This window comes from Sceloporus occidentalis, unplaced genomic scaffold, assembly GCF_023333645.1.
Source record: "Sceloporus occidentalis isolate IW3139 unplaced genomic scaffold, rSceOcc1.0.p SCAF_57, whole genome shotgun sequence".
Classification (NCBI taxonomy): domain Eukaryota; kingdom Metazoa; phylum Chordata; class Lepidosauria; order Squamata; family Phrynosomatidae; genus Sceloporus; species Sceloporus occidentalis.
Window position 1 is genome coordinate 1,246,401 of NW_028317037.1, and position 13,589 is coordinate 1,259,989.

Sequence of the window (13,589 nt, forward strand, 5' to 3'; positions counted from 1 at the left end):
TTAAATCAGAACTGCCTTCCCAAAGCTAAACAATACATTAAAACCCCAAAACCTAAAACATCACCCTCTTCCAAACCTAGCCCCCACCTCCAATTCCCACAGTCTATGCCCCACAGGTAACAAGGCCCCTTTGCCATTCGCAAAAACTAGCCCTTTCTGTTAATACCTGCCCCCAACTTTCTTCAGCCAACATCCCACAAATTACAAAAGCTATCATTCCAAAACTATTCTAATCAGCTGCAACAAATCCCACCCCTCTGTCTAGCTAACCTATTCCACCACCCATAATCCCCAGTCAAGTTTATGAACTAAAGCAATAATCTATACTAATAGAATAAAAACCTCAACTTAACAAAATATAACTGAAAAACATAAACAGACATATGGACACAGAAACCTAACACACAAAATCACAAGGGCTTTTCCTTATCACCACAGGATTAAAAATATATTCTTTGTAATGCTTCTTTACAAATATCATGTTAGTTCAATTCTGGGATTTGTGTGGCTTCTCTCCTGTGTAGACTCTCTGATGTTTCACTAGGTTTGACGTTGAAGAAAAACATTTCCCACAACGCTGGCATTTGTATGGCTTCTCTCCTGTGTGGACTCTTTTATGTATCACTAGGTGTGACTTCAAAGAAAAACATTTCCCACAATGCTGGCATGTGTATGGCTTCTCTCCTGTGTGGACTCTCTGATGTATCACTAGGTCTGACTTTGAAGAAAAACATTTCCCACAATGCTGGCATGTGTATGGCTTCTCTCCTGTGTGGACTCTCTGATGTATCACTAGGTCTGACTTTGAATAAAAACATTTCCCACAACGCTGGCATTTGTATGGCTTCTCTCCGGTGTGGACTCTCTGATGTGTCACTAGGCTTGACTTCTGAGAAAAACATTTCCCACAATGCTGGCATTTGTATGGCTTCTCTCCTGTGTGGACTCTCTGATGTTTCACTAGGTGTGACTTCAAAGAAAAACATTTCCCACAACGCTGGCATTTGTATGGCTTCTCTCCTGTGTGGACTCTCTGATGTATCACTAGGTCTGACTTTGAAGAAAAACATTTCCCACAACGTTGGCATTTGTATGGCTTCTCTCCTGTGTGGACTCTCTGATGTCTCACTAGGTGTGACCTCCGAGGAAAACCTTTCCCACAATGCTGGCATTTGTATGGCTTCTCTCCTGTGTGGACTCTCTCATGTGTCACTAGGCTTGACTTCTGAGAAAAACATTTCCCACAATGCTGGCATTTGTATGGCTTCTCTCCTGTGTGGAATCTTTGATGCTTTACAAGGACTGACTTGTAAGCAAAATATTTCCCACAATGCTGGCATTTATGTGACTTCTTTCTTGTGTGGATTCTCTCGTGACTGACAAATTCTTCTGTAAAGGAGGACAATGACAGACAAGACTGAATCTCAGTGTTAAGAGAGGAAAGTCTTGTCCCAAGATTTAGCCCCACGTTCACCCCTCCCTATTTGAGATTAACTTAATAAAGTTGGTGAGAGTGACCTGAGCATGACGCTGTTCTGGATGCCCCAAATCCATATAATGATTGTATCCTTACACATAGGAACTACCAAAGAAGAGATTGAAGGGGAACTGCCATGAGGAAATCAGTAGAAGCAGATAGTCAGGCAGTTGAAATATATACCATTAAATATATGTAAAACTATTTAATTGAAAAGTGGCATCATTTCCTGTCAGACTGCCATAGAGTGTTGAGTCAGAGCACATGGCATGATGCAAGCTAACTGCAGAGGATGCTTCATGCTGTGTGGCACCAGGAGATGACTCACAACCAATACAGTATACAGCTCACATGCGGATTGATGTGGGTTGGAGTTGTGTGCACAAGAGATTGTGAAGTTGATGGAAGTCAGAGAGGAAAACTGGTAAATATTTGTTTTCTATTGCAACTCAAGATAAAGAACCTCCAAGGACTTGGAGGAAATCAACTGTGTCTGTGAGTTATTTTTAAGTGTGGAAAGTGGTTAGTGCATTGCCAATACCTATATCTGGAGATTTGCTTCTGTACTCTGTTATTGTTGAGCTCTGGGAGTGTTGCCTTCAGACTGTGCTATACATTGGCTTGTGAATGGGACCAGAATTCAGAGCCATGAAGGACCTAAGAGCGGGTGTGACAATCTTTTTTGGTTGAAGTATTTCTACCAAGCACCCATTACATTCATTTCAGTTTCAGACAGTACTTTCCCCACCCAGGAATCATTCTAAAACATTTTAAACCTCTTCGAATGCTCTGTTTCTGCCCCCAAGCAACAATTTCAGTATAAATATCAGCCCTAACTGGCTGTTCTTCAGCGTAAGTCCAGTTGCAGACAGACAGTCCATTGGTGTACATTGCTAAACACCTCACTACACTCGCCAGCCCCAGTTGCCATTGGAGTTACTGACTTCTCTCCCCTTCCTGGACCCTCAGCAATTGGGATCAAGATCCATCTAGGTAATGTATTACCATTAGCAAAGCTTTACACTATTTACCACTCCCACCTTTGTTACCCAGTTCTTATGTGTGTGCGTGAACACTTATATGTGTATATGTGTGTGTATGCATATATTTTGCTTTTCCCCTAAATAAAACACAAAAACCTATTTGAAATGCCTCTGGACTTCTGTGTTCTTTCAGGCCTGGTATAGTTGGGATGAATCCTGAGGTCACTGTTGCCTCAATCTCTCCTTTGAGCTAAGTATGAAATTCCCCTAAAAGCATAACATTTGGGTTTGTCCTCCCCAGACTCCAGCATTTCGAGTGACAAAGGGCCTCTGGAATCAACCACAGAGCTAAGAAAGCTCAGGTTGGAAAAGAAACATCAGAGAAAAAGGAATTTTTGTGTTGCCCTTTCCTCTCTTCATAGACATTGCTCATAATTGCTAAATGGAACCCTTAATATGTATGAAAACCAGGGCCTGATTTCGAGTTCAGTTCTTAGGTTCAGTGCTCTACATGGGGCTACCTTTGTTCCAAGTTCGGAAGCTTCAGTTAGTTCAAAACGCGGCAGCCAGATTGGTCACCAGAACATCTAGGTCAGACCATATAACACCAGTATCCCTACATTGGCTGCCAATTAGCTTCCGGGCACAATACTAAGTGTTGGTTATTACCTTTAACAACTTCTCACAGAGCGTACACAGCCATGGCCCCCAAGTTATGGAACAACTTGCTGAACGAGATCTGTCTTATCACCACCTTGGATGCTTTCAAGAAAGCACTTAAGACGGATCTCTTCTGGCAGGCTTACCCACTTGTAAAGAACTTAAGGAAAACCAGTCAGTTAAGAGCCTCCACAACTGCTTCCTTTCCCCAAAGCCATTCTAGGCCCCAATATCCTTACCAACTACTTAAAACTACTAGCATTTAAACTACTAACAATCCCCCCTAAACACCAATACCATTCTGAATGAACCACAGAAGTTGGTTCTGACAATTGGCAGTTTACAATGTGGTATTAAGAATCCTTATAAAGTGGAGAGCAATAGTGCCTCACTAAACTACAACTTCAAATATTCTACAGGATGTTTCTATCACAATTAAACTACGCTTGAAAGGGATCTAGGACTCCTAGTAGACCACAAGTTCATCATGGGCCAACAATGTGATGTGGCGGCTAAAAAGGCTACATCAATATGAGTATAGTTTCTAGATCAAGGGAAATAATAGTGCCACTCTATTCAGCTTTGGTCAGGCCTCACTTGGAATAATCCTGTGTCCAGTTCTGGCCTCCACAATTCAAAAAGGATGTTGACAGGTTGGAACATGCCCAGAGGACGGCAAGGAAAATGGTGAATCTGGAAACCATCAAGCCCTATGAGGAGCGGCTTAGAGAGCTGGGTATGTTTACCATGGAGAAAAGAAAGTTAAGAGTGGATATGATATCCATGTTTAAATATTGGAAAGGGTCGTATTGAGGATGGAACAAGCTTGCTTTCTGCTGCTACAGAGAAAAAGAGACACCACAATGGATGCAAGTCACAGAAAAAGAGATTTCACCTAAACATTAGGGGGAACTTTGGGACAGTAAGAGCTCTTTGACAGTGGAATATACTCCCTTAGAGTTTGGTGGAGTCCTCTTCTTTGGAGGTCTTTAAACAGAGGCTGGATGGTGTTTGGAATGTGTATTCCTGCATGGCAGAAGGGGGTTGAACCTGATGGCCCTTGTGGTCTATTCCAACTCTATGATTCTATAATGCTAGTGGATTCCGGTTCCTTACCCACAGAGGCCACGTTCTCATAATTCTCCATCATTATATGATTGTACATAAGTCTCTGTTTCTTCGACAACAGTTTCCATTCGTCCTCAGTGAAATATACTGCCACATCCGCAAAGGTCACCTGCAACAGAAAATAGCCCTCATCCACAGAGTGACTAAGCAAAAGGGGAGGAAAGCACATGGTGCATCCAAATATTATTTGATCACTTTAGAATTCAGTCCAGGAAATAAACTTTAAATTCTGTCAGCCAGAAAAAAGTTACTGCCTTTGAAATCCAGTTTGTCTCAAAGCTTTTCAATATAATATATAATATACACTATAATACACAATATAATTGAGAACATGTTTAGGATATTGATGATGGATTAGGATACTGACTATCCCAACACATACAGTATATTTAGCTACCAAAGAATTGTGGTGCATTTAGATATTTTTTGCCACATTTGAGAGGCAAACATCATTTTTAATAACTGTTCTGGGGAGCACTGTGGGCTTGAGGGCCACTGGGCCCACCCCATATTTATATCCACAGATGTTCTCCCATAGCCCCCAACATTTCACAGATTGGAAAAGCAAGACACATGTGGACAAGCAACACCAAAAGGTGGTCAAGATGGCCAAAGTTGTTTATGAGGAAGATCACACATGCTAGGAAGTGCACAGCAGTTTGCTTTTGCTTCAGCCTCCTGGGAAGGGCCATACCCTCCTTCTTTCCTCTTCTCTCCCCACTTTTGAGTTGATGTGGTGCAAACCCCTTTGCACTCCTTATGCAGAAATTGAAGTGAGCCGAAGAAGAAGGAAAGTGGGAGGAGGAAAAAGAACCCAGGACATTTTAAAAGCCCCCAAAATAATGGGGTGACAGAGGATTAACCAGGACTGTCTCTGCCAAACTCGGGCAGTATTTTATTTGCTTCCTTTCATAAACTGGGACAGCAGAGACACAGATGAAGCTAATAGGATAGTGACTCACCAAAGAGTTGTTGTACCTCGGCAGCCTCCTTCTCTTGGAGCCCAACTCCCTCTGGTTGGCCTCTGTGTTGGCCATCAGGTGGGCAGAGGTCCTGGTGGTCCTGCACTTGGGTCACTTCCAGAAAGACAGGCCCCAAAGACGTGTACAAGGAGTCTGAGATGACGCTCCTGAGAAAAGGGACCAGGGTTAGGATTGGCTTGGCAAGAAACCCTGCAGCACTCAAAGACACAGAGAACAGCATCCTCCTGGTGACATACGCAGATGACATATGCCTCTTTTGGGCCAATACAGAGGTGGGCATCCCTTTCCTCCCTCTGCACCAAACAAAGCCCCCTGGACCTAGCATAGATTCACTGCAGCTCCCCTTCACAACAGATATTCCATGCCTTCTTAGAGTGGTGGGGAATTGGAGAGGGCCCTGGTTATGTCCCCATAGCTAGATGTGAAATGAGTGCATCATAAATAAATAAATCATCTGCTGAAACCTCCAGAGTTCCTCAGTGCTTTTCTCCATCATCAGCCCCTTTTCCAAGAAGGCTACATCCACACTATAAAAATATGACACTTTGACACCGCTTTAACCACTCAGTGCTATGGAATCCTGGGATTTTACCTTTGGACACTTAGCTTTCTCTGCCAGAGAGCTGTCATTCCACAACAAACTTCAAATCCCAGGATTCCATAGGATGGAACGAGAAGAGTTAACTCACTTCAGAACTGGATTATTTCTGCAGTGCAGATACAGCCTGAGTTGGTTGTAAAAGGGTAGAAGCACCCAATTCTTGCTTTTGCCCTCCTAATAATGGTTTTCCTTTAAAAAAAATAAGTAATTTCTTTTAGTCTCCAAACCTTATTTTTGTTGTTCTTGTTTGTTTGTATGATTGTATACATCATTCTTGGTAATATGAGTTATTCTGGTATGTCAGCTTCCTTCTTGCCTGAAAATCTATTATTAAGGAAACTGGGGAGACTTTTAAAACCTCCCAAAGGAGCCACTTTTGGCCTTTTTTGGGGGACTAGCCTCCTCTTAGAAGCCAAAGCCCAATGTTTGTGAATAATAATAATAATAATAATAAGGCTTGTATTAAAACTATCCTCCCCATTTCTGATCCCTTTTAAAACCTATGTTCCCCAGAAGGAGCAGAGCTGTGTAATACGAAAACCCCCTCAGAAAAGAGACACAAAAGACACACAAAGAGACACACTTCCTTCCTTTTGGCCCAAGGAGCCTGGCTTCCTTCTGACTCTGGAGCCTCAGGAGAGAAAGAGGAGCCTCTGTTCAACTGAGGCCTCAGAGAAGGTTCTGGAACATTATTCCCCACAATCACAAATAGCACACAAAATGGCCCCCAGAACACAAAATGGCCCCCAGAACACAAAATGGCTGCCAGAACACAAAATGGCTGCCAGAACACAAAATGGCCCCCAGAACACAAAATGGCCCCCAGAACACAAAATGGCTGCCAGAACACAAAATGGCCACCTCTGCCTGATCACTTGGCAGTTTGAGGGCTTCAGGGAACCGAAAATGGAGGCTGAAAGGGCTGGAAAGTTGGAAGGGACCCCAAACAGCATTTCCAGGCCTTAACAACATCTAAATGTTTTCCTAATGTGATGCTATAGAAACTCCCTGATTATCCTTATAAATAAGTCTTTATAAACAAATAAATTAAATTTAATAATAATAATAAGCAACAACCAAAAAGTACTCTGCCCAGGAGTTGTTTCTTCTTCTCCTTATTCCTTTCAACCTTCCTCCTCCTCCTTCTCTTCCTGAGGCCCTTCCTCTAAGACTTCTTCCTCCTCCTCCTCCTCTTCCTCAGGCCCTTCCTCTAAGACTTCCTCCTCCTCCTCCTCCTCAGGCCCTTCCTCTAAGACTTCTTCCTCTGCCTCCTCCTCCTCAGGCCCTTCCTCCAAGACTTCTTCCTCCTCCTCCTCCTCCTCCTCCTTCTCTTCCTGAGGCCCTTCCTCTAAGACTTCTTCCTCCTCCTCCTCCTCAGGCCCTTCCTCTAAGACTTCTTCCTTCTCCTCCTCCTCTTCCTCAGGCCCTTCCTCTAAGACTTCCTCCTCCTCTTCCTCCTCAGGCCCTTCCTCTAAGACCTCCTCCTCCTCCTCCTCCTCCTCCTCCTCCTCCTCCTCCTCCTTAGGCCCTTCATCTAAGACGTCTTCCTCCTCCTCCTCTTCAAGCCCTTCCTCTAAGACTTCTTCCTCCTCCTCCTCCTCCTCCTCTTCCTCAGGCCCTTCCTCTAAGACTTCCTCCTCCTCCTCCTCAGGCCCTTCCTCTAAGACTTCTTCTCCTCCTCTTCCTCCTCAGGCCCTTCCTCTAAGACGTCTTCCTCCTCCTCCTCTTCAAGCCCTTCCTCTAAGACTTCTTCCTCCTCCTCCTCCTCCTCCTCCTCCTCCTCCTTAGGCCCTTCCTCTAAGACGTCTTCCTCCTCCTCCTCCTCCTCAGGCCCTTCCTCTAAGCCTTCTTCTCCTCCCTCCTCTTCCTCAGGCCCTACCTTGCCCTCTTTCTTGTCGGATTTTCTTGGCTATTCTTCAGACTTCAAGGTATATCTATATCTATATCTATACAGTGGTCCCCCGGGTTACGAAAGTAATTCGTTCCGCCGCCGCTTTCGTAACCCGGAAACTTTCGCTAGCCGAAATGCCCATAGGCGCTAATAGCGAAAGCCGCTTTTTGGTGCGAAATCGCGCCGAAAAGCACCAAAAGTTTTTTCGTAACCCGAAAAAACTTTCGTAACGCGGAACAGTTTTTTTAAGTAAATTTATTTCGTAACCCGGAAATTTCGTATCCTGGCGCATTTGTATCCCGGGGTACCACTGTATATCTATATCTATATATATATCTATATCTATATATATGCGTGCACACATATACACACACATAATATATACATATATTACATACACACACACACACACATATATATACAGTCAAACACACACACACACATATATATACATACATGTCACAACAAACTACAATTCCCAGGATTCCCTGGTTTGACAAGGGAATTGCCTCCACGCTTCCAGATCACAGCCCCAGAGAAAGAGTCTACAGTATATCAGTGTTGCCAATTTAAATCCATTTCTTCAGCTGCATTTGGATTTAATAATGATAATAATAATAATTGTGATGATAATAGAGAGATAGATCTTGTAGCACCTTTGAGACTCACTGAAAGAAAAGTTGGCAGTGTGAGCTTTCCTAGACTTAAGCATACTTCCTCAGATGCATGGGAATTGTAGTTTATTGTGGCACCAGAGCTCTTTCTCACAAAACAACATTTCCCAGAATGCCCTAGAACTGAGCCAGGGCAGCTAAAGTGGTCTCAAAGCCTTGTGGAAGCTCAAAGACTAACAGAGGTCCCAGTCACATGGCGGAAATAACCCACTTTGAGATTGCTTTAACTGCCTTTGTTCAATACTAGAGAATACTAGGAATTGTTGTTTATTGTGGCCCCAGAGCTCTTTGACAGAGAAGGCTAAATGTCTCACAAAACTACAGATCCCAGAACTCCCTAGCATTGAGCCAGAGGAGTTAAACAGTCCCAAACTGGATAGTGTGTTTTGGATCTCTGTTAGTCTTTCAGTTTTCACAAGGCTCTGTGGTTTTGTGGACAAGAGACATTATTATTATTGTCATGCCTCCAGAGCATCTTTGATGCTCTTGAGACATATATTTAGTTGAGATTATATTAGGCTTTCTATGTATCAGTTTAGGAGGGGAAATAGAAATCTACAGCTTTAAGAAAGACAAGGATTGTGGAAAATCCCAGGGTCTTATGCTGTCTAGTTAGTTTCAGTGTGTAGTAAGATTTCAGCCAAGTCATACCTGGAAAGAGTATTTTCCTTTGACAAAAAGATAAGTCCACAAAAGAAGAAAGATTGTCCTCAGAAGAAGAAAGATAAGAGTCCACCAAAAAGAGAACAAGGTATTAAGGAAGGACTATTGAGAAAAAGGAGATCAGTTTTGTGTTTTTTGTGTTTATAACCAGTAAAGCTTTTGGAAACTTAAGAAATTTGTGGACAAGCCTTTTATTCTGGCTGTGTTCCTGAGAGCCAGAGGCCTTACTACACCCAAAGTCCATAGCATTGCTCTTGGGACAAAACACTGCCCCCTCCTCAGGGGATTCCTCGGGGCCCAGGTACTTGGGGGGGGGTTATTATGAGAAAAGAGGGCCGGGGGATCTTTGGAGAGAGGCATGGCCTTGGGGCACAGGTACTTCAATAGCATTGGAAACAACATTATTCGGGAAGGGTGGAGTTGTCTCTGGAGGGATGAGGCTCTGTCTGGGGGGAGAGAAGACCCAAATCTAGGCCAAAGCCAAGAGAAGGGAGATGGAGGGACCCCAAAGCCCCTTCTGGGGACACTGACACCCCCCGGCAACCTGGGAACTAGGCTTAAAGGCCCACAGGATCCAGATTAGGCACTCCCCAACATACATACCTTTCCCTTCAAAACAAGTCTGTGGAGGAGGATCAGAGGAGAGACCCTCAGCCCCAGAAAGTATGCCCCCCCCCCCCCGGTTCTGGGAACATGCTGAAAGGGCCTTGGACTCCCTTGAAGGGATGTATGTTAAAGGAGAAGAAGGAAGGAATGGAGTGAAAGTGCCAAGGAAAGAAAAGCATAAAGGGAGTGCTGAAGTCGGGGGGGGGGGGGGGCAATCTGGGACCTGACTCAGGCACCTTCCCCCGAGAACTCATTATTAGAGCCTTCCACAGCTCACTTTGACCATTTAAATTACTATCTCACAGAGAACATAGATAAGAGCCGAATTGGACACTGGCATTATTGCAGAGGCTATAGGTGAGGTGTCCAGTGACTCTGTGAATAAGATCATACTGGGTCTATTTGAATTTGTAAGTACCAAAGACATGGACAAGCTCCTTGGAAGTGTGAAGAAGACAACTTGCCCTCTGGACCCTTGCCCTTCATGGCTGGTCATCCAAGGAGGAGATGCACTTAGGACTCACCTGAGATATGCTTCTCTTAGGGAGGGCTATTTTCCATCTTGCTTAAAAGAAGCGGTGGTACGGCCGTTTATGGAAAAGCCCTCCCTAGATCCCTTGGACATGAACAATTACAGACATCTCTCATCTCCCATTTCTAAACAAGGTGCTTGAGAAGGCAGTTGCTCTTCAAGTCCAAGCGGTCTTGGATGAAACAGAGTATCTAGACCATTTCAAATTGGCTTCAGGATGGGTCGAAACTGTTATGGTCGCCTTAGTAGATGATCTCCGCTTGAATATCAACAGGGAAAGTGTGACCCTGCTGGTGCTTTTAGATCTCTCAGCGACTTTTGATACCGTCGACCATGGCATCCAGAATGGTTTGAGGAAATTGAGGATGGGGACAATACGTTGTGGTGGTTCTAGTCCTATCTCTCAAGCAGATTCCAGATGGAGATGCTTGGGGACAGTTGTTCCCAGGGCCGGCTCTAGGTATTTTGCCACCCTAGGCGAGAAATATTTTGGCACCCCTGTCGCCCCTCATAATTATTTTCATTCCTTGATTTCCACTGTTTCATTTATTAAAGCTAAACATGACATAAAACTTAGGTTCCAATCTCTCATCACAATATTGAGAATTAGTCAAAAAGCCAATTAGGTTTTTACAGGTTAATTGACTGTTGTGATATTTGGAATGGCGACTAACGCACACATATTCCTTTTGCAATCTGGAAGCATTATTCATTCTAATGATGTGGGAAAATCTGGGTCCCATCCCATGAATTTATGGGGTAGTAGTGGTCCATGTATGACCCCTAAAAACTAAAAATCTTCACCCAAGGGGCAGAAAAGGGTCTCACAAGAAAGAAAACCAGAAAGGTCACCAGGTGAGAGGACCGGGGCTGCAGTTTGACACCACTTTAGCTGCCTTTGGCTCCCATGGTGACCAGTTGTACTAACCGCAAAGGAGGACAAGGCACCGCAAAATGTAGGGCTTTCAAGTAAAATGGAGGACATGGTCAGTAAAAGCTGAAACCCCTCATATAAATATAAATTCATGCTTCTTAGTGATGCTCAAAAGGGAGGACATTTTTGGAATTCCTCCTGGACAGAAGACTGAAATGTAAGGTATACCCCAGAAAAAGAGGACATCTGGTCATCCTGCGGGTTCCATGCTATGGAGCCCTGGGATTTGTAGTTTGTTGTGGCTCCACTGCTCTCTGACTGAGAAAGCGAATTCTCCTCCAAACATTTAAATCCCAGGATTCCATAGCTTGGTGCCAGAGCAGTTAAAGTGGTGTCAAATGGCATTACTTCTGCAGTGTAGATGCAGCCTATGAAAAAAGGATGGGAATGGCTCCAGGTTGAGAAAGAAAAGACACATAGTAGGCACAGCCACCAAGAGTGGCAAGCCACACTCTCTCAGCCTCAAAGGAAGGCCATGGCAAAGCTTCTCTGAACTCATATTGCCAAGAAAACCCCATGGTAGGTTCACCTCAGGGCAGGACAGACCTCCTCCTCTTCCAGGACATGTCCTCCATTCCAACCTTCTGTCCAGGAGGTATTCTAAAGCATCCTCCATTTTCAGCATGACTAAGAAGCATGCATTAACATTTCTAGGGGTGTTTGGAGCTTTTCTTGAGTCCTGTCCTCCCTTTTTCTTGAATGTCTTCCATTTTGTGGGGCCTTCCTTTACAGTGAAGACATCTGGGGAAAAGACCAAGCTTTTAAAGTGAATTGTTGGAGCCAGTGTGGACGTTGTTTGAGCATTGATTAGACTATGACTCTGGGTTCAAATCCCAGCTTGGCCATGGAAATCCATTGGGTGGGGCATCACACTCTCTCACCCTCAGAGGAAGGCCATGGTGAGCCTCCTCTGAACAAACCTTGCCAAGAAAACCCCATAAGAGGGTGGCCAGGGGGCAGAAAGGACTTGAAGGCACACAACAACAACAAGTGATGGGAAGGGAGGCAAAGGTGGGTGGATAGGGAAGAATAGGGCCAAAGTGTGGGAAGGAGGAAGGAGTTATTGGGGGGGGGGGGGGGAGAGAAATGGGACCATGGAAATCCACTGGGTGACTTTGGGAGAGCCACACTCTCTCAGCCTCAGGGGAAGGCCATGGCAAGCCTTCCCTGAACAAGTCTCTATCTTGGCAAGAAAGAGAGGGAGTCTCACCTCCAAACCCGCACAGAGAGAATCTTGTGAATGCTGAAAGACTAAGACAGTTCACTGGGCCTTTTGGGGCGTAGAGACCAGCATCGTTAGCCGGCATGAGGGTGAAGATGGCGTCTGCACAGCGCACTCCCTGATTCTTCCCACATGCCGGTATGACGCTGCACACTGCACCACATCGCACCACAGCATTCCTCTGGTGCTACATCCAGATGACGCAGTGCCAAAGCAGTGCAGAAAAGCCACACCGTTGGCGGATATGGCACTTTTTTTGCAGTGCAGAAAGGAGCTCCTTTTTGCCCCACAGAAAGGCCACGCCGTATCCTTATCATAGTGCAAAAAGGAGCTGCAAAAAGCAGTGTGTTTGCTGTGGCCCTGATCTGACGCTAAAAGGGGCGGCCTGTACATCCCCTTAATTTCCAGAAAATGGGGCTAAGATTGGAGTCATAGGGTTGGCCCCAGCCTTCATCACTCCCAAAAATGTCAATAGGAGGAGGGCTGGGTAGGACTCATGTGTCTGATTGATATTAATGGGTCTATTTTTGATTTTTTTTCTTCCAATAATCTACATAAAATCATAATGTATAGATAGACAGCAATAATAACAACAACCCAATAACAACAACCATAGCAACTGCAATATTATATGTCTATATTTAATGTTTCCCATTGCCTTCTCCTAAGGCTGAGAGAGTGTGACTTGCCCAGTCACCCAGTGAGTTTCTATGTTGGAGGTGGGATTCAAACCCTGATCTCCAGAGTCATAGTTCCACTATGCTCAAACCACTAGGCCAACTGACTCCTACAACATGGACATTGTTTCACTGGGCCATTGTATGTCATGGACTTGGGCAGCTTACTCATCCATGGAGGTCATTTTATAAGCCCCCCTTCTCCTCCTCCATTTCCAGGCCCAGGTCCTTCTGCATACCCTCCAACTCTCCCAGTTAGGCAGGACCCCTCCCCTGGTTCATCCTCTGCCCTCCCACCTTCTCAGCTGCTCTTCAAAGGCCACAGTTTCCTCCTCCTGCTGCCATTTCTCCCCTTCTCTTGAGCTCACTGCCATTGCTGCAAACTGTGTCCAAAGGGCAAAAGGAGTCTGCCCTCCATGAAGACAGCCAAGGAGAAAGGAGAAGAGGGGCCCTTCCCAGAGGCTCAGGCAAAAGCAAACAGCTGCAGCTTCTCCTAGTTTGCCTCTCCTTCCTCAGAAAGAACCTTGCAATCTTGATCATATTCTGAGGTTCCTTGGT

The 13,589-nt window shown here is 44.8% G+C and overlaps 2 protein-coding genes across 2 annotated transcripts in view; one reads left to right on the top strand and one right to left on the bottom strand.

Annotated features, from left to right (window-relative positions):
* LOC149287671 (uncharacterized) overlaps nt 1–13,589 on the top strand; it is a 432,704-nt gene that overhangs the window by 48,863 nt on the left and 370,252 nt on the right. The gene's annotated exons all lie outside the window — the stretch shown is intronic.
* On the bottom strand, nt 344–4,295 carry LOC149287673 (uncharacterized). Its single transcript, XM_089492513.1, has 3 exons — nt 4,237–4,295; nt 804–1,389; nt 344–362 (listed from the first exon to the last, which is right to left on the bottom strand). Exons 1-3 carry the CDS (start codon nt 4,283–4,285, stop codon nt 344–346), a joined length of 654 nt encoding a protein of 217 aa, XP_089348639.1. The 5' UTR covers nt 4,286–4,295.